We start from the raw sequence: 23,279 nt of genomic DNA on the forward strand, positions 1-23,279 counted from the left end.
ATTCCTCTCCAACATGAAGGTCATCGTCTGCATCGCTGTGTCAGTCACCCCATCGCTCGTTAATTGAGCTTGTGAGCCTGATTCTGTGGAGTGTTTTAAGAAGGAGAAAAAAAATTGAGAGGAACTAAGGAAAACAAGGTAATCCACGGCTGCCCTTGCACAGCGTGTTCCTTATCCACTTTAGCCCTTCACTGGTTTAATGAGGTACCTACAACTGGCAAGGTTGCTGAGTCACAGGCCCTTTTGCACTGCAGGATGAAGACTCTCGGCTTTGGACTGCACTTTTACCCCAGAACCCAAACACCTCTCTCCCCTGGTATATATCAGGGCTTTTTCAGGTGTCACATGTACATAACAAAGGATAGTGCCATTTGCCAATAGTACCCATGTAGGATAACATAAATGCGTGGTCAATTCTAACTTAAACGAGGCTCCGGGTAAAGCTCCAGAGAAGCATAACTTGTGCTGATGTATTTTCAACAGTGATATTGTTCATGGCGAGAACTATACAGTCTGCATGTGCTATACCGCTCTGAGCAGTCACTAGCTTTCTGTGACACGTGCTTTAACACGGGTATTCAGTGTGCCAGCCAGAAGACACTAATACCGTCAGATAAGGGCTTCTCACCCATCAATCGAGTGAGTGCTGCCAGTCGCTTCCTTTCTGTGATCTTTCTTTTATTTTGGCATGGACATTAAATTAACCGGTTTACATGTGTTGCTTTATTTGATTTACCTGACCCTTATGTGTGCCATGTGCTCAGAAGTAAATAATCAGTGGAGTGAACTTAGTTAAGTAGTAACTTCCTGAATTTTACTACTAAATGAATGCTGTGTTGTATCCCCACAACTACAAAGAACTCATGAAGACAATCTGTTACCTAAGAAGGAACAATATGTTCACTGAAGGGATACCATGTAGACAGCTTTGGTATCTGTTTTAGAAAGAGGTTGTAGTCAGAATGAAGCTTCAATCATTAAGAAAACCAAAAAAATATATTAGTCAACTTCAATGTGCATAATATATCTATACAAATATAGCTTGTTTAATTTTATAATTTATATGATTCTTATTTATATTAAGTGACCCCCTAATTTTTATCTAGCCAGACGATCTAGACTCAGACCTGTTCCTTGTATTGGTTGCAGAATACAGTCTAAGGGCTTTTTAATGGCTGTGTGGGTAAATGTTGCCATCTTGTGGCTGAATAAGGTAAAACATTTTTGAGGAGTACTTCGTATCCCTTGTCATTACAAATCGTGTAACAGTAGCAACGGATAAACCAAACTACGCATTTTCTCGTCGATGTTTTTTTTCCCTTTTTTCTAATAGGTGAGAAGGTTGCTGGGAAAAGCTTTCGTATCTAAGTCAGTAGATTGAAAATGTAAATAGCCTACTGAATGAAAGTAGGAGGCATTCCAGAAGAAATGTGTAGGTTCAGTAAGTTAAAAAAGGGTTTAAAAGACTTCGCTCTTTTTCTTTTTTCTTTGGGAAAAGACCTGCAGTTTTTATATCAAAGAATGCGAACCTAAGCGTTACCAACTCTGGTCAGCTGGCTGGTATGAGATTTTCAGTTCGATACAAGTCTGCACAGGTATTTACATGTATGTAACAGATCATTTACCTTGTAAATAGTATGTAAACAGCCCCGACGCTTTTGTTGTAGTTAATTTTAGGTTTATAATGGAACTATATAGATTTGCTGTATGATTTCATGCCTGATAGTCTGAAAGCTTGAGTGTCACGCCAGATGCGTGAGAGTTGGCAGACCTGCAATCTGCCCTCGTCAGCTCTGTGACGCTAAGGGCTGTACTTTTTAATCATATTTAAACAGTGCAGGCTCACTCCTTGTCGGTATTTACGTTTGTTTATGCTTTCTGAAATTAGTCTGCCGAGATGTCGTCATTGCAAGCAAGGTGGTATGATTTGCGAGTTCTATCCTGTCAGGATTAAAATGTAATGTCATCGTTGTAGTTTTGGTATGACGGGTTTTTAAATATAGGTTACATAGTACATAATATACATAGTACATCACGGTATGTTTTTTATTTTTTTGCATGGGTGGCCCTTTAATTAAGTTTGTAGTGGTTTATTGTACGTCAGGAGTACACAGAATATAAAAACATTTCGGCATAATCATGTATATAACCAAGGCTTTGATTAATATAGGGTTTGCTATCGTTTTGTGACAATATTCAATAAATACATGCCATTTAAAATGATTATTTAAATTATAGTTGTCAGCTAAATTATAAATTTGTCATTTAAATTATTAAAATAATCGTCTAAATTATTTAGACTATTATTTAAATTACAGTTTATACCAGCAACAATTAAATGCATCTGTCAGTCACCCATCAAACTCAGTATGCGGGCTCTGAACAAAACCTATCCACATCCGATACTTACTTTTTTAGTTTTTTTTTTCTCTCTAAAAAGACAGCTCCTATTTCGTGTTAAGTCTATTTGTACAATCAATCGCACGACAGCTCTTTCCCATTTTACATGTGTTTTTTTTTGCGGCATTCAAATCGAACGCTAACGCTGCCACTCAGTCTTTTTTGCTACTCAGTGGGTGTGAGTACAGTGACTTCCGCCTGCTCTGACGTCATGTGCATACCCTTCGCAGCACGAGGAGCGTGCGATAAGACGTGACGATCTGGGAGTATTTTACGCTTTTAACAGAAACCAGTACCATAGCGATTTGCAATGTTTGTAAAATAAAGTTTTGAGAGGTGGGAATTAATGGACAATCCGGCCCACTTAACAAAGCGCACGCAACTGCAAGACAAAAAAGCAATGGATGATTTGGGAGTCGCTAACCTGGACTGTCCTGCGAACTCGCTGCAGCTTGTGATACAAGAGGGGCTGCCATCACAACAAAGTGTAACTGAGCTGACGCTTTGTTTTAAAGTTTTGTTTAATTTTTAAGCATTCGCCACTTGTGTATACTTGTTTTGAAGATATACTGTACGTATTGAACTCCAAATGCCTCAAAAACGCTTAAAACAAGCTGTACAAACGAGGTGGAACAGTACGTTATGTGTTTGTAGTAGCCTAATTAAATATTTTTTGTTATACATTTTTTCAATCTGTATTTACTAGCTTAAAAAATCAATATATGAAGTATAACAAAGTAAAAAGAGCTCTTGTTTCGGAATCTGTATCGGTATCGGCAGTTGTGTATCGGAATCTGTTCGGAACTGAAAAAATGTGGATCGGCCCATCCCTAATAATTGCAAGCATTTCATAAGTGTCAAAGGCTTTTATTGACAATTACATTAAGTTTATGCAAAGAGTCAATATTTACAGTGTTGGCCCTTCTTTTTCAAGACCTCTACAATTCACCCTGGCATGCTGTCAATCAACCAAACCATGACTGATGGCAGTCTATTCTTGCATAATCAATGGTTGGAGTTTGTCAGAATTTGTGGATTTTTGTTTGTCCACCTGCCGCTTGAGGATTGACCACAAGTTCTCAATGGGATTAAAGTCTACAGAGTTTTCTCGTCATGGACCCAAAATATCAATGTTTTGTTCCCCGAGCCACTTAGTTATCACTTTTACCTTATGGCACAGTGCTCCATCATGTTGGAAAAGGCTTTGTTCATCACCAAACTGTTCTTGGATGGTTGGGAGAAGTTTTGGTACCATTCTTTATTCATGGATGTGTTCTTAGGCAAAACTGTGAGTGAGCCCATTCCCTTGGCTGAGAAGCAGCCCCACACATGAATGGTCTCAGGATGCTTCACTGTTGGCATGACACAGGACTGATGGTAGCGCTCACATTTTCTTCTCCAGACAATCTTTTTTTTCTAGATGCCCTAAGCAAATCGGAAATCGCAAATTGGAAAAACTAATCGTAAAGTGGATTCATCAGCGAAGATGACTTTACACCTGTCCTCAGCAATCCAACCCCTGTACCTTTTGCAGAATATCAATCTGTCCCTGATGTTTTTCTTGGAGAGAAGTGACTTTTCTGCTGCGATTCTTAACACCAGGCCTTCCTCCAAAAGTTTGCACCTCACTGTGCCTGCAGATGCACTCACACCTGCTGGTTACAGGTCATATTTTGCCAAATTCAGATGTCTTTTGTCCAATAACTTAGTGAGCAATCCAATATGGCAGTTCCATTCGCTGCTGTAGAGTCAGTCTTTAAAGGTGATCAGAAAAGTTTAGAGAGGTGAAAAACATTTTAAATCCAGCCACACACAGGAATACAGCTACTACAAAGGTGTTGGCAAGTTCAGTCAGAGCAAGCATGAGGGACAGAGTGTGCAGTTTAGGTGAGTTATGACAGATGGATTTGCCTAATTTTTGTCTAGCTGTATTTTATTCTGAAGTTCCGCTCAAAAAATTACTGCTGTTCACGTTTTATAAGTATAAAGTTTAAATATTGGCTGGCAGTATCGGCTAAAATATTCATTAGTTATCAAGATGTCTGTCAGCTGATACCGTGTTGCTTATGATATATCGTACATCTCTACACCAAACTTACTTCATGTGGGCAATTACTGGGTTTTCTAGTTTGCAAGCTAGCTAGCTGGGTAGCAGGAATGGGACAGTAGCTGACTTTGGAACAGTAATGTCTCCCATGACACAAACAAAATTTACTGTTCTGTGAAACGGTGCAACATAACTTGTTCTTATTGTGTGTTCGTTGTAGACTCCAGATCTAGACAGCGCTGACAGCAATCATTGCTCTTCCTGCCAGTCCCAGATGCAGATGATTGAATTTTGGACTGTATTTTAAACCAATGAAATTTTGGTAGCGTATTTATGGAGTGAAAATAAGAGGATGGAATATTGCCTCTTGAATTATGAAGATGCCATTAAAACATTGAATGTTTCCAACTGAATTTATTCTCATGAAATTTATTTTGAGGTAAAAGTAAATTACCTGAATTCTGGTTACTGAATTATAAAAATGCAGTTTATACTAAACTGTATTTTGGATCTGAATTGTTGAAGCCAGATATTTTTGTATTATTTTACCAATGAATTTCAGTTGAAATATCCAGTGGGGGACTGTGGAGTTTGCATGTTCTCCCCATGTCGTCATGGGGTTTCCTCTGGGTACTCTGGTTTCCCCCCACAGTCCAAAGACATGCTGAGGCTAAGTGGAGTTGCTAAATTGCCCTTAGGTGTGCATGTGTGAGTGAATGGTGTGTGAGTGTGCCCTGTGATGGGCTGGCCCCCTGTCCAGGGTTGTTCCCTGCCTCATGCCCATTGCTTCCGGGATAGGCTCCAGACCCCCCGCGACCCAGTAGGATAAGCGGGTTGGACAATGGATGGATGGATGGAAATATCCAGTGTTTGTACATGTCATAGTCAATGTACATTTGCATTTAAATTACAGCTTCCTAAAATTCAAGCGTTATTAAATGCTTTACGTTTATATTCGATCAGTGTGATTGAATGTTTTTTGCATCAGCGACTTTGATCATTAATTTACTTCTACATGCAATATTTATTGTAAAACTTGCAGTTAAGTTTCTAATGGTTAATTTGCTCTCTTCCAGGACTCTCAAGCTGAGTGCAGTCCCTGCATAGATAACGAGAGCAGCACAGTGAGTACCCAGTGGCTTTCTATCATTTTAGCTCTCATTAACATTTATTTATTGATGTTGTTGCAAAGTAGTGAAGCTGAGCATGTTCAATATCTTAACTGCCAGTCAGATCTGTGTAGCCTGCTTTGAAAAGTTTGATGTCCTACATTATGTTGTATACTGTACCTCAGTGTAAAAGACATTCTTATTTACTTTTAGAGCCTTACTGCAGTGTATTCAGAGTCTTTATTTTATGGCAGCACTTTTTGGGTTTCAACCATAATCTACTTTTTTGTTTTATTTTTTCAGCAGAAACATTATTATAAGTGTCTTAGGGCTATTCATTATTCAATGAAGTAATAATATGCATTTTAACAGATAGGGCCATTTTGTTCTAAGTTTTAATGATCATGAACCATGACAAATAGAAAAAAAACAAATCAGACTGTAAATAACTGGGATAATTGCAGTTACTAAATACTGTAGTTATATAAAATAGATGTACTGTAATCCGAGTCATCTTAAGCTGGTTTTTCAAAAGCCAATGAATTCAGCATGCAGCATGAAGGAAGAAAGTTATCTTTAAATTATTTTTAAAAATCTCTTCTCCAAAAATATCTTAGTAGCTTAGATTTATTTTAAGGTTTTTAAAATAAAGTACAACTCATCAGTTTCAAGAAACCCTAGTCATGTCTTCTAAGAAATGTTTGATAGAAAAAAAAGCATAATCTGTAGTATGTGTATTTTATATTTTATTTCCAAAAAGCACAATTCACCAGTTGAAAAGTTTTATGATGTTCTAAAGGAATATATTTTTTTATTTTAATGTGCTTTTAGAGAGAACCTTTTATGATATTATGATGTGCATTCAGCACATGCTCATTTTAGCTCCAGCTGCAGGTACATCCAAATTCAGGCACCCACAAGGCCTCTTCAGTACTCCATTTGTATGCTCAGTCGCTCCTTTTCCTTTGAGCTCTGTTGAACCATGACCATGGGAAGTTGCCTTGTTCTATGTGACAATGAAGACATGCTTGTATATACCTTTGCATTCGTGTTTGGCCCACCTTAGATGACGATAAAAACTTTCATTGGCCTGCTTGGCTCATCATGAAATATAACTTTAATTTCCTTCCAAAAGATTCATCGGCTGCCTTTGTTTTGCTTGGCATGCGTTGGTTTGCCTTCTGTAGTGTGGATCTTTGGATATATTTATAAAATTCATGAGTGATTAGCCTGCATTTTTACTCAAGTTTATGAGAAAAGTAAACGTATTGCCAACAATAAAATTTGCTAATGGAAACAATGGTGAGGTCATATAGGGGACATAAACACAGATATAAAACATTATACACTGATGCTGAAGTGAGATAATCCAAATTGTGGGATCAGTTTCTGGTCTCAGTCCTGATGGTACATAGGAGAAAAGCCAACAGGTATGTTCTGAACCATAAGAACCTTGTTTTGCTTTGACAATAATCAGTTCACAGGCGGATGTGGGACAACCCTCTCTATAAAAGTTATGTACAGTTGCCATAAACATATGACAATAATAGTTTTGCCAGAGTCTAGATCTTCCTTCAGGGGTGAATATGGAAGTTTGCAGTTAAAAGGAGATGATAAAAGATGAAAAAGCTTTTAATCATGCTAGTCCACAGAGGAGAGACAGGGCAGAGAAGTTTTGAGCTGTGTTGAAGGTTGGGATAAAGGGGACAGGTGCAGGCATGTAGTTATAACTTTGATTGAGTGTGAAACCTTCTGCATTGGCTTACTTCATAATCAGGTATGAGTCTGTAGCCAGCCTAGTAGTAAATCTGAAGCACCAGTTTGACATCCTTTCCCCAGCTTTTTCCAGCATCCGTAGTAACAAGTTCGCACAAAAATGTCCTAAAATTAGCAGTAGCACACATGAAACTTGGCAGGAGAAAATGAGAAAATTTGGGTTATATTGTGTGACATTTGTGGCACTTTTTTTTTTATAACTATTTTCCACTTAGGTGGTCAAGCTTGTTTTCTACTTAAATGTTAATGCTCAGAAATAAATCCGGTATACAGCTCCACTTCTGTTTAATCAAGGACACTGACCATAGTAACACATAACAAAGTATGTGCAATGTGGTTCATAAGATCAAAGGGACAAATGGATTTTACGTATCTTATCAGCATTTTTCTGTCATTACATAATGGTTCAGGGAAAAACCAAAAAGCGCAAGTTTAATGTCAGAAACTTCTAAATTGAATTACAAGATTATCAGGATCAGTCCCTTTTGTTATGTCAGTTCCTCTAGTGGCCAGCAGATGTTGCTGGTCATCCCAGTGTCTTTTACTCCTAGTGTGTTTGCCTGCTCCCGGGTTCACTGCATGGCCAAATGGGCTAAGTGGTCGGCCTCAATCCTTAATTTCCTTTTATGTTACAATTAACTGTTTGTTTTTTGTTTGTTATGTTACTTATTTGTGTATTTCTGCGTGGTTCCTTGTTTTGCTCCCTGGTTGTATTACGTTCAGTTTTCCTTGTTTCAGTTTCCCTTGGTCTCTGAACCTGCTGTATCTGATAATTGACCTCACCTGCTCCTTGTTGCCCAAGTTCTTATAGCCCACATCTGCCCCTTGTTAGTCCCTGTTATCAGTGCATTTAAGTGCCTTTGTGTTCTTCTTGAGTTTTATAAAGTTTTCTGTTTCTTGGAGCTGCTCCGTGTCTGGTTTCTCCTTCGTGGTGCCCTGCCGTAACATAGGATATCCTGGTAGTCATCTGCAGACAGTATGGAAAATTAGTATATTATGATCAAAACGACTCTAAAACTGACAAATATGCAGCATATGTATGTATTATGTAGAATAACATTTGGAAGCACTATGTAGTGTCTTGCTATGAAGAGCACATGCATGTAAGATTTGCTCTATAAGACCTGGTTTCTTTAAAGCGATGATTTTTACACATTTTACTTTAAGGGGTACTTTAAAGTAGCCTAGCATCTCATCAAATTTTACTTGTACTCTTGTCAGCTGCTCTTGTGTGCAGCATGTGATATTTTTAAGGAAGATAATCATGCATACTGACACTCAGGCAGACTGCCTGCTGGTAGGTGGCCTAAAATCTGAACCACAGTAGATATTAGAAGTGTTTAGAAAGTTGTGCTGTGCTGTGAAGAAGTGAAAACTTTCTCCTTTGAAGTGTGGAAATTATTTATTGAGTGAACTTGTATAACCCCATTGTGTAACCATGCATCTTTTCTTCAAATGCTGGTCCTTTCCCAGGTCTTGCATCAGATGATGATGATACCCTGGCTGATCCTCTGTACCACTGGTATCAGGCCCTCAAGGGGTTAAAGTGCTTCTTACCAAAAAAAAAAAAGAACAATGAATACATTGATCTTTTTATGCCCTGGGTTTTGCAGTTAAATGTCCTTTAATGTTCCTGGAAATGAAGGCTGCAAAAACCAATTATTCTGATTATTCGATTGATTTTGTGATCAGGCGATTTAAGTAATAGATGATTTGAGACAAAGCACTTGGTTTAAAGAAAAGTGCAAATGCTTTAAAATCTTTATAGAAAAAACAGTAAGAGGTATTTTTAAGTTAGTTATAATAAAAACTTCACACAGTGTAGAGCAGGGGGTCTTTCCCTGGGGTCCATGGGTCCCCAAGGGGTCCGTCAGTGGGTCTTAGGGGGTCCATGTTGGTCAGATTAAAAATGAACAATTATGTTCACTGTATATTATATAAACTTGTTTTATTTTTGCCACTATGTATATGAAATGTCTTGTGTATATATATATTGGTTACTGAAGAAAACCTGTAAGGTGGCATGGGATGCTATTGTATACGGTCAGGTAACATATTGTACTGCAGTCTGCGAAATCACCATCTTGTGTCACTCCATAAGTGTAGGGCTGCCGCGATTAGTTGACATAGTCGATGACGTTGACGCTAAAAATGTGTCAACATTAATATTTAAAATCAACGCATCGACGCATTTTACTGGAATTACATTTATGATTTCATTCTAACAGTTGTTTTCCTTTAATTTCACTACTTAATTATGGGAGTAATTCAGTGGTTTCACACACTGCAAAGTTTCGATGGCATACCACGGCAGCACTAGTGCTGTGCACGAGCACATAAAGGGGAAGCGTACCGGCGCTATTATAGATGATGGACCACCAGGAAGGACAGAACCACCGTGTTGTCTATTCATGTTTATTAAATTGCCATTAGTACGTAGAGCTTTTTAATATCTTGTGTGCTTGTAGCCATAAAGTTGTCTGCCTGCTACCTTCGAATCACCATTGAATAAATGGTTGAGAAAACATTTAGGCTAAAATCAGGGTGTGTTCTTGGTTGATTGACGGTGTTCATGCGCGTGGGGCTTGTTCGGACCAGTGTTATTATCATAAACTAAAACTGAAATGAAAACCAATACCAAATAAAAAAAAATAGTTCATGAACTAAAATGAAAAGTATATTTATCAAAAAAAGTCAGATTTTAATCAACAAAACTGCCGCCACACCACCAATGTCTTTTTACCTTGTTTACCCACAATATTGCCTCTTTTAAATGATGTTGTGGTTGCCAACCTGTCTGTTTCTTTGATGCTACAATACTTATTGCTTCCAAAACATACCAGTAGCATGTGGCGTGCTCTGCTAACCGAATTTAATAAGCATGAAGATACCCCAAATTTATACAGGTTACTAACTTTTGGACATTACAATATGCATGTGTTTAATACTTCTAGAAATACTATTAATCTGCTTATCGAATTGAGGGCAGAAAAGTGGCAGATATAGTGCAGAAAAGCTGGCATCCATTATCTAAAGCCCTGCAATTATGTGCAGTTTGTTGTCAAAATAAAATAAACTTTAACAGTAAATTTTATTTTCAGAAGGAAAATGAATCGTTTAGATCAGGGGTCACCAACCTTTTTGAAACTGAATAAGCTAAATTTAGTAAGCGAAATACACACAAGGATCAAACCGGGAAATGCAAATGTGATTAATGAAGAATAGCAACAGGATAAAATTTAATTTTAGATGCTGCTCACTGGTGAGTTTTAATGAACAGGTCCGCGGACGACTCGTATGGTCCATGGGGGCATCCTGGTGCCCATGGGCACCATGTTGTTGACCCCTGATTTAGATTAATCGATCAATCGGTAAAACAGTCTATAGATTAATCCATAGAAAAAGTCGTTAGTGGCAGCCCTGAGTAAGTGGGTTATTTTTTATTTTCACAGTTTACCCCAGCTTGTGAATCTTCTCATATACTGGTAAGATAACTGAGGGTAATAGTATCTTCAAACACCTACTTTTCCCCACAAATATTCAAGGTGCGCTACCTAGGCTATGTTTATGGTTTTTTTCGTGATGGTAGGGAAGGACGGCCTTTGTTAACTACACTTGTAAGAGCTGAGGTTGAAGGCGGTCCGTAGCTTTCACTAGATTCAAAAAGGGGTCTGTGATCTCTATTAAAGGTAACTAAGTGGCATAGAAACAAAGATCTGCTGTCTCCGCCATATTTAGCTTGCTAATGATTGTACTTTATATTGCAGTGTATGGTATTTTGATGCTGCATTCAAAAGCAGCGCTATTCCTGCAGGGCTTGGGGTTACCCATTGATTTTGTTGCCAAGATCTCTATATGCCATATTCTGTAAAACTGCCGAAGCCTAGTAACTGCTTTAAAACTGTTCATATAAGTTGACCCATTTCACTACACTGCTTATATTCCACCAGACCAGGAGAGCAGTTGTATTACAACAAATACAAGCACTATGGTGAAATGGGTAAACTCTTTATGAACAGTAGCTACTAGGATTGGGCGGTGTTGAGGTAATATGGCATACTGCGGCATTTCGGCAAATCGTTGCAACAAAATTAGCCGGGATTGCAAATTGAAAATACTGTATACTGTGTTACAATGGCTGGGTAGTGTGAAAAATTGAATATGCAGGTACCTCAGCGCCTCATCATATAGCTGCTCACCATACCTACAACTACAATAACTATTCCTCTCTTTCTTCGTTGATCTCTGATCTGTGAAAGTCAATCAAGCTCCCTGCTGGAAACGGCTAATTTGCTTCCACATATGCAGTCGACATGCACTGATGTGCTGGACATAAAAATCAGGGCTACATGCACAGCATCTGCGGCACATCCCTGATTATAAAAATTGCGTCAATGTCTCTGTGCATGGACAATTAGTGCTTGTGGAAAAGTGAGGTATGAATTGGCTTTAAAGCCTAGATCATACTTCACTTTTCAGCATGTGCTTCAATTGATTAGTTGTTGCACCCCTACTGAAAATGTTAACATTATATAAAATTATTATATATAAATTATGAAGTTCACTCTGATGGCTAATTATTTAAAGCATGCCAACAGTATGATCTATAGCTTTGGTCATTGAGAATGACTGCTGTACAGCATACTGTGAATGATGTTTGATATTCAGTTTATGGGAAGTTTAGGGAATCATGTTTTGTTGGAGATTATACTATACTTAACTATACTTTCTATGCATATTTCATGCTTTTATGTGTAGCTAAGGATCATTGCTGAAATGCAGCGGATTGCTTACACTTCACAAATCATTTTTGTATAGGATCTGTATTAACTGTCCATCTACTGCAGAGTAATTTCAGAGTACTTTGGAAGATGATGATCTTTCATTTTAACAAATGTCTTAAATTTACTCTGCCAGCATGCATACTTTCATTAATATGGCATTGTGAATGAAGTTGTTGAAAAATAATGCATCTTTTTCAAAGGGTTAGAAATTGTTTTACTAGGATTCAAGTTGTTTTTTTATCCAGTTATAACGGAAGCATTTCCTTAACAGTTTGCATAATCCATCAATGGGAACATTGTTCTATTTGCTACTGACCATATATACTTTGAATTCTTTTTTGAATTCTTTGGAATTTTATGTTGGATAGAATTCAACTGAAGATTCTTTCACAGTAAAGGAATGTAATAGAGGGAACTTAGTCCTACGATTAGTCCTCCTTCACTGACCATCAGAGGGCAGTAGAGGATTAAACAGGAAATAGCAGCAGTTCTGTCGTTAGACAACAGAGGAATAAGCGGTTTGCCTGGTGCTATTTTTGAGTGCCGCATGCTTCGTTTATCATCTACTGTGCTTTCTAACCAAGTTGTGAGTGGACAATTGATCTCAAATGTAAGACCACAATAATTTTTTAATAAAAATTTTAATCTAAAATCCCTTCGTACTCTGCTGATTTTTCGCTGCTGGATTCAAGTACACGACTTGGAAACACGATTCATTTAATAAATGGTCATAGCCCTGGAATCAACTAAATCTTTATTCTTTCAGTCTAAGACATATGTAACAATATCTCTGTATTTGTCATGAGCTGCTGCACAAAGAATCTTTCCTTTCATATGTGATCTTCTGAATATCAGCGTGTGACCATCATTTCCATGATAGATACACTGTGGATCTTGATTATAATTTGAGGATGCTTTCCTGGTCCTCTGTTCTTTTGCAGTGGCTGAATTAAAAAAAAATGCTTCTGAGGATGTGGAACAGTAAGAAGTGAGGGATCGTGCTATTGCTCCGCTACTCTCCTCCTACCATGTTGATTACAGATCAGATATCCTGAAGGGTAGCTGTGTTGTCACATCCATCACCGCCATGCACCTGCTTCAGAGGCACTTTCTGTGCTTTCTGTGATTACTTCTTTTTATTCTTAGGCAAATCATGTAGTTATTTCTCTTCTTCCTGTTTACCGGTATTGTAGGTCATGTCAAATCCTGCTTCTATATGCATTCTAGCCATGTCATTATACCCCTTTTCATGTATGAGCTTATTTAGAATATCCTGGATTGCACCTGTTCTCTGACGTCTGCAGTTATAAACAGCAAAATCTCCCCCGATTCAGCTCCTCTATTAGCTAACTTCATAATTGCACAGAAAGAGCTAAGGCTGCCTTATGCAGATAAACAGTTATTATTGCAATCATCCCATCATGTGTAAATACACTTGTGGTTGATTCATAGTAAATTACGGAGATTTGTGGTATTTATAGCACTGTGGGCTGCTGGAACATGTATTTATTTGATATTTTGAAAATAATGAGGTAACCCATACCTATTTACCATTCAGGCCCTTATGCAGCTACTAAATATGGGGGCATATTTGGTTAAATTATGAATAAACAAAACATAATTCAAGATCATAATTGTTATGGCCTGATTTTTAATATGGTTTTTATCTGAAATGTTGTGTGTGGTTTGCTTTGTAAGAAAGATCCTTTTTTTCTTGATTTCAGTATAAAATTTTCTTATTTCTTGATAATCTCACAGTTAAGCATCTTTAAGGTTAGATTTAAAAGCAGTACAAAAGGATTCATAACAATGGGCATAACAGTACCAGATTAAAAGTGAGTTTAGATGTTTAATCCCCTCTTACCCATCTCTTAAGTATACATATTCAGACATTGTTTATTACTCTTATTGTCTAAACTTTTCCATCGTCTTACTGGTTGGTTGACTTCCAGTTCATGATCCAAGCTTCAGTTCCCTTTCATATTAGAAATGTATTCTCTTGGCTGTTTTGACACTCCAATTTAATGTGAATACTCCATTTCTGAAAGTTTAATCGTATTGTTTTCCAAAAGCCTGTTTGCATTATTTTTTAAATGCTGCACTCATTTTGTCGGCTGCCAAATCATATGCTGCCCTGGGCAACATTAGATAACTTAAGATACACTGCCAAATATGATAACAATAATGGAACATTTTTAAAGTGTTTTTTCATAGAGCAGTCTAAGCCTTACAAGAAAAGAGGAAAAATAACCTTTAATGTTTCTTTGTTTTCCTTAGGGTAATAAAAAATGAAAAATTACTTGTGAAATGTCAAAAACATCATAAGGAATAGATGTGACGGGTTGATTAATGAAACCTGCGCGTGGTGGCATTGTGCTGCAGCAGCAGTAGCTGGGAGCAGCAGTGATGTGAGGGGTAATATCTCAGCATCCACTTAGTACTTTCCATCATGCTGGGCCCAGCTTAGTCTTAGACCTCACTATACACAGGCTAGGGAGAGGCACTAAAGCACCCATAACACCTTTCTTATTCTCTTTAATGTTGTCTGGAGGCGAGGAGAACACAAAGATTAATGTGAACAATCTAGCTAGCTTGGGCAGCAGGCGAGAATGGGCCCCTGTGAATGAGCCAGTACCATTAATAGAAGTAGTTCAAAATCATTTAAATGACTGTGAGAACAAGAGGCAATTAACCCAGACCCTCACAGAAACCATGTGGAGCTGGGCTCATTTCAGTACACCTCCCATTGTCTTGGTAGCCCAAGAATCTTTTATATCCACTCTGGATGCTACTCGATTACATTAAGGCCTACAGAGTGTGCTGATAGCCTTGTGAATACTTCTCTTTCCAGCTCATATGTATCCAAAATGCATGTGTTTTATGTTTTTAAGTAGCACGAGGAATTGGCAACAGACCCAAGAAAGAACATGCTGACAATACATTTCATAGCATCCAGTGGTCAGCTAGCTGCTATAATCTTGTGGACTGCAGACACAGGCTCATCACTACCCTATATTTTAAATGCCCACTATACACTATATATGCAATATACATTTTCCCAAAACTGTAAGGTTTTTTCATTATTTTTTGTACCTTCGGACTTGACAATATAACATAGGCTGTAAAAGTCTAGTTTTTGAAGCCAGCTACCTGCCACTTAAATTATTTCACTCTGTGCCTTCGGGTGAGATGTACTGAATGTTGGATCTCAGCAAAAATGCCTCTGTAGGTACCATATCAGTAAGCCTTCTTTGGCTGCTCTCAAACCAATAATTAATTAAAGAGTACAATAATTCTCCTGCCACCCTTTTAGTAGATATTTTTGTCTTAATTTGTTTCAAGTTGTTTTGGAATTTCAGTGTAAAACCATTAGTGTGTGTAAATTTTTTTTTTGTATATTTATGAAGCTTCATGAAAGATTATTAAAATGAACAGGAAAAAAAATGGTATATATGTATAAAAATACTGTATGTCTGTGTATGAATATACGTTTTATATAGGTGTATTTGCAAATGAATGATTATCTGTTGATCATTATGTACCATTAAGAAGGGGGAGTGCCCTGACCTCAACCGCTCTGTTCTGTCATGTCCTGCCTTCTGTGTTATAACATTTACTTTATTCTGTAGCCTATATATGCTGTACAGCCAAAAGTATGTGGACATGCCTGTTGATTAGTGGAATTAGCTACCCATCGCTAACACAGATGTAAAATTAAGCACTCAGTGATGCAATCTCCTGCAAGTCACATTAGCAGCAGAACTGGAGGTTTTACAGATGAGGTTAGTGATATTCCATTTGCACCATCACACGACGCCATCTTTCCAACAAGTCCGTTTGCCACATTTTTGCCCTGCTAAGAGCTGCCAGGGTCAAACACAAATGAAGTGACTGCGAAGGTCAAAATGCCTGGGAGCAAATGGTAGCCACACAGGCTCACAGAAAGTGACCTGATAACCCAACCACAATTCCCAAATGTTAAGAATGACATTGCATGTTATGCATTCATCACATCGCAAGGGCCATGATAGTCAGCTGGGTTGAGATTAGGCTTGGGTGGTATCCAGACTCCAGACATTATACTGCAGTATTACGGTATTTTCACAGTACAGTGGAAACCACTTATTGTGATCTTGTCTGTCTTGGTGAAATTGATCACTACAAGCCGATGATCTAATCAGTTTTTTTTTCTTCTTCTTTATGCCTCAGATTACCATCTAACTGACGTCTATATTTCTTACATGAATACAAGGTAGTAAAATGGACAGTGTCATTATATACTTAATTTTTATTAGAAAATACAGTAGATCCGATTGAAACGCGTTTCAAATTACAGTACTCTACAAATGAAATTACTGATGTGTATACAGTGGTACCTCAGCTATCGAACTTATTAGTAGGCCTGTCACGATAACAAATTTTGCTGGACGATAAATTGTCCAAGAAATTATCGCGATAAACGATAATATTGTCGATCCATATGCAAAAAAGTGGTTCACCACGGTCATTCGGTTTGAATCCGAAGTGCTCCCACACGGCAGCTGTCGCGTTTGGCTTTGAAACCAATTCCATGTCACAACTTGCGTCTCGTCTTTTTGTTCTTCTCTGCAGTCGCCTCAAGCACTCCCGCCTTCCCACACAAAGTCCATGTGACTGACAAGCGCCGCCTCCCCACCAGAGCATGTGAGCGGAGCGGTGAGAATTTCCGCTCCTCGCTCACGAGGCTGTTGGCTCCGCCCGCTCCTCCGCTCTAATTCGCACTAAGCCGCTCCGCTCAACACCGCTCCTCGCTCCACTAAAATGTCCTCCCGCTCCAGTCAAATCGCTCCACGCTCGCTCCAATTTAAAAGAGGAACAAATAATCTGCATGCCTAACAAATGTCACCTTAAACCGAAGCCTTATGTCATAAAGAAATATGAGCAACGGCAACATTGCCAGTCAGAACAGAAAATATTTATTTTTAAGCAACCTATCGGCAACAACGGACAGGTTTGGAAATGGCATTCCACACAAAAATAGGCTTAAAAATAAAGGAATCAGTGGGTTTAATAGTCTAAAGAATATACAGACACGTTTTAAATTCCTCAATTTTTTTCTGTTGATGCAGCACGTCTCTAAAATAAAATTTTATGTTACGTGAAATTAAAAAAAAATCTTATTAGACCTACTTTGAATGACAAAACGAATTTATTTGATTACCAATATTTACTTTATAGGCTTTTATACTTTAATTTACTTTATAGACTTGATATGCTACAACCATATAAAACTTGCACGCGTTTTGCTCTGGCTTCCGCTTGTTCGCGTAGCACACTCATGTTTCTGAGAAAAGTGATTCCAAAGTGAATCTTTACTCACTGAAACAGTTTCACCACATTGTTGTTCTTGCTGTACATTCTTGTCATCTATACGTTTGATAAGAATAGTACACTTGTATGATTTATCAGTTTCCTTTGTGAAATACTTAGCGAATTCCATCTCGGCCAATTTGTGTAACAGTCTTGATAATTGTACAGATGAATTCTGGGTAGATTTGGGCACGCCTCAGAATTGTAGTGTGAGCGGTATCGGAGTGAAATTGGAGCGAGACAAAGCGACCGCTCCAGCCTTAATTAGAAAACCAGCTCCGCGCTCTGACCAAATTCCGCCCGCTCAGCTCCTCGCTCACGCTCCGCTCACATGCTCTGCTCCCCACACAAAAGACAATGCAACTGACAAGAGGGTTCGCTTCTCCTACGCTAAGGAAATGAGAGTTGTCATTCAGTCGCGGATAACAAACAAGTATGCAAATGAAATTATCGCGGCCGGAAAAATTAGCGATTTTTATCGTGTGATTAATCGATTTATCGACTATCGCGACAGGCCTACTTATTAGAACTCGAATTTCTTAAAAGTCGAACCAACCAGTTCAGAAAAAAATTACCTAGTACTCGATCTGAATCTCCGAAGTCAAACTGTGAACGCTGACCTAATAAATTGTACGCGTGGGGAAATTAGTCACGTGGCACGTCTCTCAGCGGAAACAAAGGGTAACTCTTCAGTTTCAGCCTCGCATTCGTTGTGATAGCATCGTGCATGTTTACACAAGCTGAAGACATATATTTAGACAGTAAAAATACATTGACAATGATAGACAGTAACAGTAATTATTATTATATAATAAAATCTATTATAAAATAAAGATTTCTTATTAATTATTTTAATATTAATAATAAACCATTAATACATTTAATTATAATAATATTGTCGTGCCGAGCAGGGACGGAATGGAGACAAAGGCGCAGACATCAGGGGATCGGGGAATATGGGGTTTAATTACAGGTAAGGCAGGCAAAACGCAGATGGACAATACATTGACTGGACTGGGGAAACGAACTGAAACGCGGACGAAATACAGAGGACTCATGACAACAACCAGAAACAGCTGATCACACGAGGATTCCACACGGGGTTAACGAGGGGGCGTGGCACACGGAAGGAGCGGACGATCGGAGCAGGACACATTGTTTTTTTTTTTTAACTTTACACATTGGATACATTTATTTTCTTACTTTACAAATTACTGTTTTGATAAATGTCCTTATATGTGTTTAGTATAGTCTATGCTCTTCTTTTTTTATCCGGTTCATTTTGTGTTTAAATGCTAAAAAAAAACATATTTAGGTGTAATTTTTTGGTGCCGGGAACCAATTAATTGGTTTTCCATTATTTCTTATGGGGAAAATTCGATCAGAACCCGAATTTTTTAGGATTCGATCCAGAGTTCTGAACGGATTAAGTTCGAGTTCTGAAGTACCACTTTACTGTTTAATGACAATTTGCTTATAGTAGTTTCTTAGGTCGGCGTTCACGGTTTGACTTCTGAGATTCAGATCGAGCTCTAGGTAATTTTTTTTCTAACTGGTTGGTTCGACTTTTAAGAAATTCAAGTTCTAATGAGTTTGAGAACTGAGGTACCACTGTATTTGTACAGGAATGATTCTGTCCCAAGCTTTGATCCATATAAGTGGTTGATCAATTTAATCATGATAACTATAAGTGGTTTCCACTGTACAGACAGTCCTCTACTTACAAACTTTCAGACATACGAACGAAGAGGACTGTACTGTAAGTCCAAATTGTTTGTTGGGCTCCCGTTTCCTATCTGCAACATCAATTTGTTTTCTGCGTGCCAGTTCCGCCTAGTACGACTTCTGGCCACTACTCCCGCCGCGCAGCAGCATAACGTGCGTACTCCCAGCATCCTAATTCTTAGTACTTGCATATACTCTTAAAATGGTGTTGAATAACAACTTCCAAACATTTCAAGTTACGAACGGCCGTTTGGAACGTATCTTGTTTGTAAGTAGAGGAGCGTCTGTACTTTCAAAGGCAACATTTTTCTGATATTTTGAAATCTTGGCGATTAAAATTCCCTGACTGGGACTACCCCATAACATCTGATTTACCATAATACCAAATGAGTCTATTTGAGATCATCCACTTCACTAAAACAGTTTTGATCAAAACAATTTTACTGTCATAGGAAGCAAGGTTTAGCAAGCCTCGCAATTTTGTGAAAGTCAAAACAAGAAGGCTGCCGCACAAACCCAAACGCAAGAATAGCCGGGATTTGTGGATGGAAATGTTGAGAAACTTGTTCTAGCATATTTTAAAAATCAGTGTGAAATTTTACTCTCTCTACTTGAGGTCTGCATGCGCTCTCCAAACCAATCATAATAATTTTTATCCTTGCTGTTGGACAGTGTGGCACTTTTGTGACACGTTTTAAGCACTGAGGGAGAAGTAGAGGAGAAAACAAGAACAAATCACCAAAAGGCGGCATCTTTGCTGTATGGAAATATTCTAGAGACTATAGAGATGATATTTTTGTTGCCACATCTCATGGCAACACCAACTAAGTTAACGTACTATTGGTTGAAAATAAGTTCTGCTTGGCTATAGTTTATTTCATGTAAATTTTCATTTTTTTCCAAAAAAATCTACATTGAGAATTGCAATATTTGAAAATTTTCCAATATCATGCTAGGCTAATTAATACTCATGGTTCTGGAATGAGATGTTGTTTATTATTTATTATTTATTGCTGCTGCACTACTTTGTCTTCTATGTCTTCTGTGTATTATGTCTTATGTTTTGTCTGTGAGGGAGGGGTTTTCAAGTAAGAATTTCATTATGCTCTGTACGCTGTACTTTGTACATATGACAATAAACTTCAAACTGGTATCCACCAGTGTTAATTTTAACAGCATATTTAGATATAGTTTAAGGCCTTTTCACTCAGAGTCCGATTTTTTTTTCCTTGCAGCAAAACAATCATCATTCTGAAATGAACAAATGTATTTCTGTGAAGGCTTTCATATGAAGTCTGTAAAAAAATTTTATTCAGAGAGAGCTCGATTTCTCCAGTTTTCAGATGCGTCAAAAAAAGAAAGAAAAAAAAAAAGAAATTACCAGTAGCATATCTACAGAGCCCCTTAGGTGTCATGCTAGAACAAAATATTATCGTAGTAATTCGCGCTCTTGAATTGGTAATATGTGTGCTCCAATTAGTAATTCATTCTCTTGAATTACTATGAGATTTTTATTTTTATGGTTTTGTAATATACCTCTTGGATTATATTAGACTGTGACTATTAACATTTTTTACTTGATTTATGGACTTCTCTGTATACAATCAATATCAAGTAAAAATTCAGGCAAAAATAATCAATAAGCACTATTCCTGTAGTTAATAAACTGAAAATCGATGATGTTGCTGCCAAGTTCTTGGTATTCATTTTGCTTATCCTGAAATACAGCTAAACCTGCTTTCTGGAATACCGCCTGTAGTTATTTGGATTATAATAGATGGATACAGCCAAAGCTTTGTTTGACCCAACAATGGTCTCTAAAAGTATACGTTTTTTTTAGAATTGGATATATCCAGTATATTTGCCTTTCTCTTTTAATTTATTTTCTCAAAACTCATTGTCCCTGCTACTAGTGCTTATAGTCTTAATTTGTTATACACATTTGAAAATTTTATGAATTTGTCTTTGTCGCTTTCAGTGTCAAAATGGCATTTAGTTTGTCTTTTGACTAAAATGTAATTTAATCTTAGTCATCATTTTTCAAGTTTGAGTCTTGTTTTATTGAGAAAAATTACGGGAAATTTAGTTGACTAAATCTACAGTACAGACGCTCCTCTACTTACGAATGAGTTACATTCCGAACGGCCGTTAGTAACTTGAAATGTTCGCAAGTTATTCAACATCATTTTAAGGATATACGCAAGTACAAAGAACTAGGATGCTGGGAGTGAAATTGATGTTGCAGATGGGAAACGGGAGCCCAACAAGCTCAATTTGGACTTACAGTCCTCTTTGTTTATATATCTGAAAGTTCGTAGAGGAGCGTCTATACATGCAATCAATGAAGCTAAAAGGTTAAGTCATAATCTAATACATCGTTTTCACATTTCTTATTTTTCTGTGTACACACACACACAGCATGTATGTATATATATATATATATATATATATATATATATGTATATATGTATATATATGTATATATGTATATATATGTATATATGTATATATATGTATATATGTATATATATGTATATATGTATATATATGTATATATGTATATATATATATGTATATATATATGTATATGTATTTGTTGCACAAACCAGGCTTGTACAATGTCTAATTTCATACCCTCATACCACCCAGAGATTATACAGTCCCCCACAGTAAAGTCACCCAAGCCTAGAACAGACATAACCAGTTTACAGACATACTTTAAAAACAGAACTGCATGATTCATGCATTTGAAGCCCTTTAGATACAGTCATGTGCAACTACAATCAACATTAAGTCATGATATTTGTCTCTTCTTCACATTTTCGTCTCGTTTTTATTCATTGATTAAAGTGTTTGGCATCATAAATTATTTTTCATTTTATTATTTAGTTTTCATCAATTAAACTTTCCCTTAACAATATGTCAGTTTTTGTCAACAATATTAACATGGTGTTTCCCAGCACAGCATAAAGAAAAAATGTTAAGCATGACTGATATGCACAGTTATTGTTATATTGTTCTTTGCATTATATTGTCTATGAAAAAGTGCATCATAAAAAACTCTTATCAATGTGTGACTTTTATTTTTGTATTTTTTTTTTAAGAATGTCACCTTCTCACTCTTTAGTAATGGAAGGACAAACAGACGGTGGTATCCATGCAATCTGTTGAGGGATAGATTCCGTACAATGTGAGAGCAGTGATCTGAAAGAACCGTACTATTAGACAGAATGTGTCGCTTAATGGTTCTTTGTTTTTAATCCATGTTAATGCCCCTTGGCATATTGGTGGAAATGTGAGAGTGGCAACAGCGCTGCTTTGACTAGTTTTCATAGAATATTTTAATAGAATGAAATGGGAAGTCCCTGTTTGCCCCCCCCCCACCCCCACGCCTTCCTGTCACCCTTTTCTGATTGAAAAGAGATGTGAGTGGTTTGAATAAGATTGATGGTGGACCACAGCAAACAATCAGATGGAACTATCATAAACCATCCGTCAATGCCCAGATAGGACATGCAAGTGAGTTACCAGTATGAAATATAGCCAGCATAAACGGATGTCCGATTCCTAAAATTGATATTGAGGGGCATCTTTGAAAACTATACTGCAAGCTTTTTGGCTAAAATCAATATCCTCCACTGTAGAAATTGGATGCCTGCTATCCAGCCTAGCCCAATCGAAAGAAATTGTTGATTGATTTACTTTTGGCATTTTATGTATTTAGAAGTGAACTGTTGAATTCTTCTTAGTTAGAACAGTGCAAATGGTTGCATCGGCAAAGTTTAGCCACGCACTAATATATTTATGAACCCGTGTCTGTGTGTATTTGTGCATGTCCTTCGACCCCTGTGTCTGCTGTGTGTGTCCTGCTACCAGATGGCCATCCCTAGTCAGTTAACACTGGCAGTTGGTACCAAAATTACTTGAAATGTATAGCTTTTATGTCTGTAACACTTATGTATTATACTGTACAATTAAGTTACATGATGAAACCCACATGTAGCTTATTTAATTGGTGACTGATAATGTTAGTCACTGCTAATATGTTAATGGAAGGAATCATCCCAAAAAAAACTGCTTGGTTTCATG

At 37.5% G+C, this 23,279-nt stretch overlaps 1 protein-coding gene across 26 annotated transcripts in view; it reads left to right on the plus strand.

Annotated features, from left to right (window-relative positions):
• The window catches only part of LOC111850867 (RNA binding protein fox-1 homolog 1), a 446,550-nt gene that overhangs the window by 215,579 nt on the left and 207,692 nt on the right, over window positions 1-23,279 (plus strand). For 21 of the 26 annotated variants that reach the window (XR_011991797.1, XM_072712494.1, XM_072712498.1 and 18 more), the window contains one exon: window positions 5,524-5,571. Coding sequence is in view for 21 of the 26 variants with exons in the window: in XM_072712494.1 (XP_072568595.1) it covers window positions 5,524-5,571 (48 nt within the window). In the remaining 5 variants the exon portion in view is untranslated. Of the gene's footprint in view, window positions 1-1,339; window positions 1,606-5,523; window positions 5,572-23,279 lie in introns of those variants that run through there. The other 5 variants (XM_072712511.1, XM_072712514.1, XM_072712503.1 and 2 more) reach the window with 4 other exon arrangements.

This window comes from Paramormyrops kingsleyae, chromosome 5 (genome assembly GCF_048594095.1).
Source record: "Paramormyrops kingsleyae isolate MSU_618 chromosome 5, PKINGS_0.4, whole genome shotgun sequence".
Taxonomy (NCBI): domain Eukaryota; kingdom Metazoa; phylum Chordata; class Actinopteri; order Osteoglossiformes; family Mormyridae; genus Paramormyrops; species Paramormyrops kingsleyae.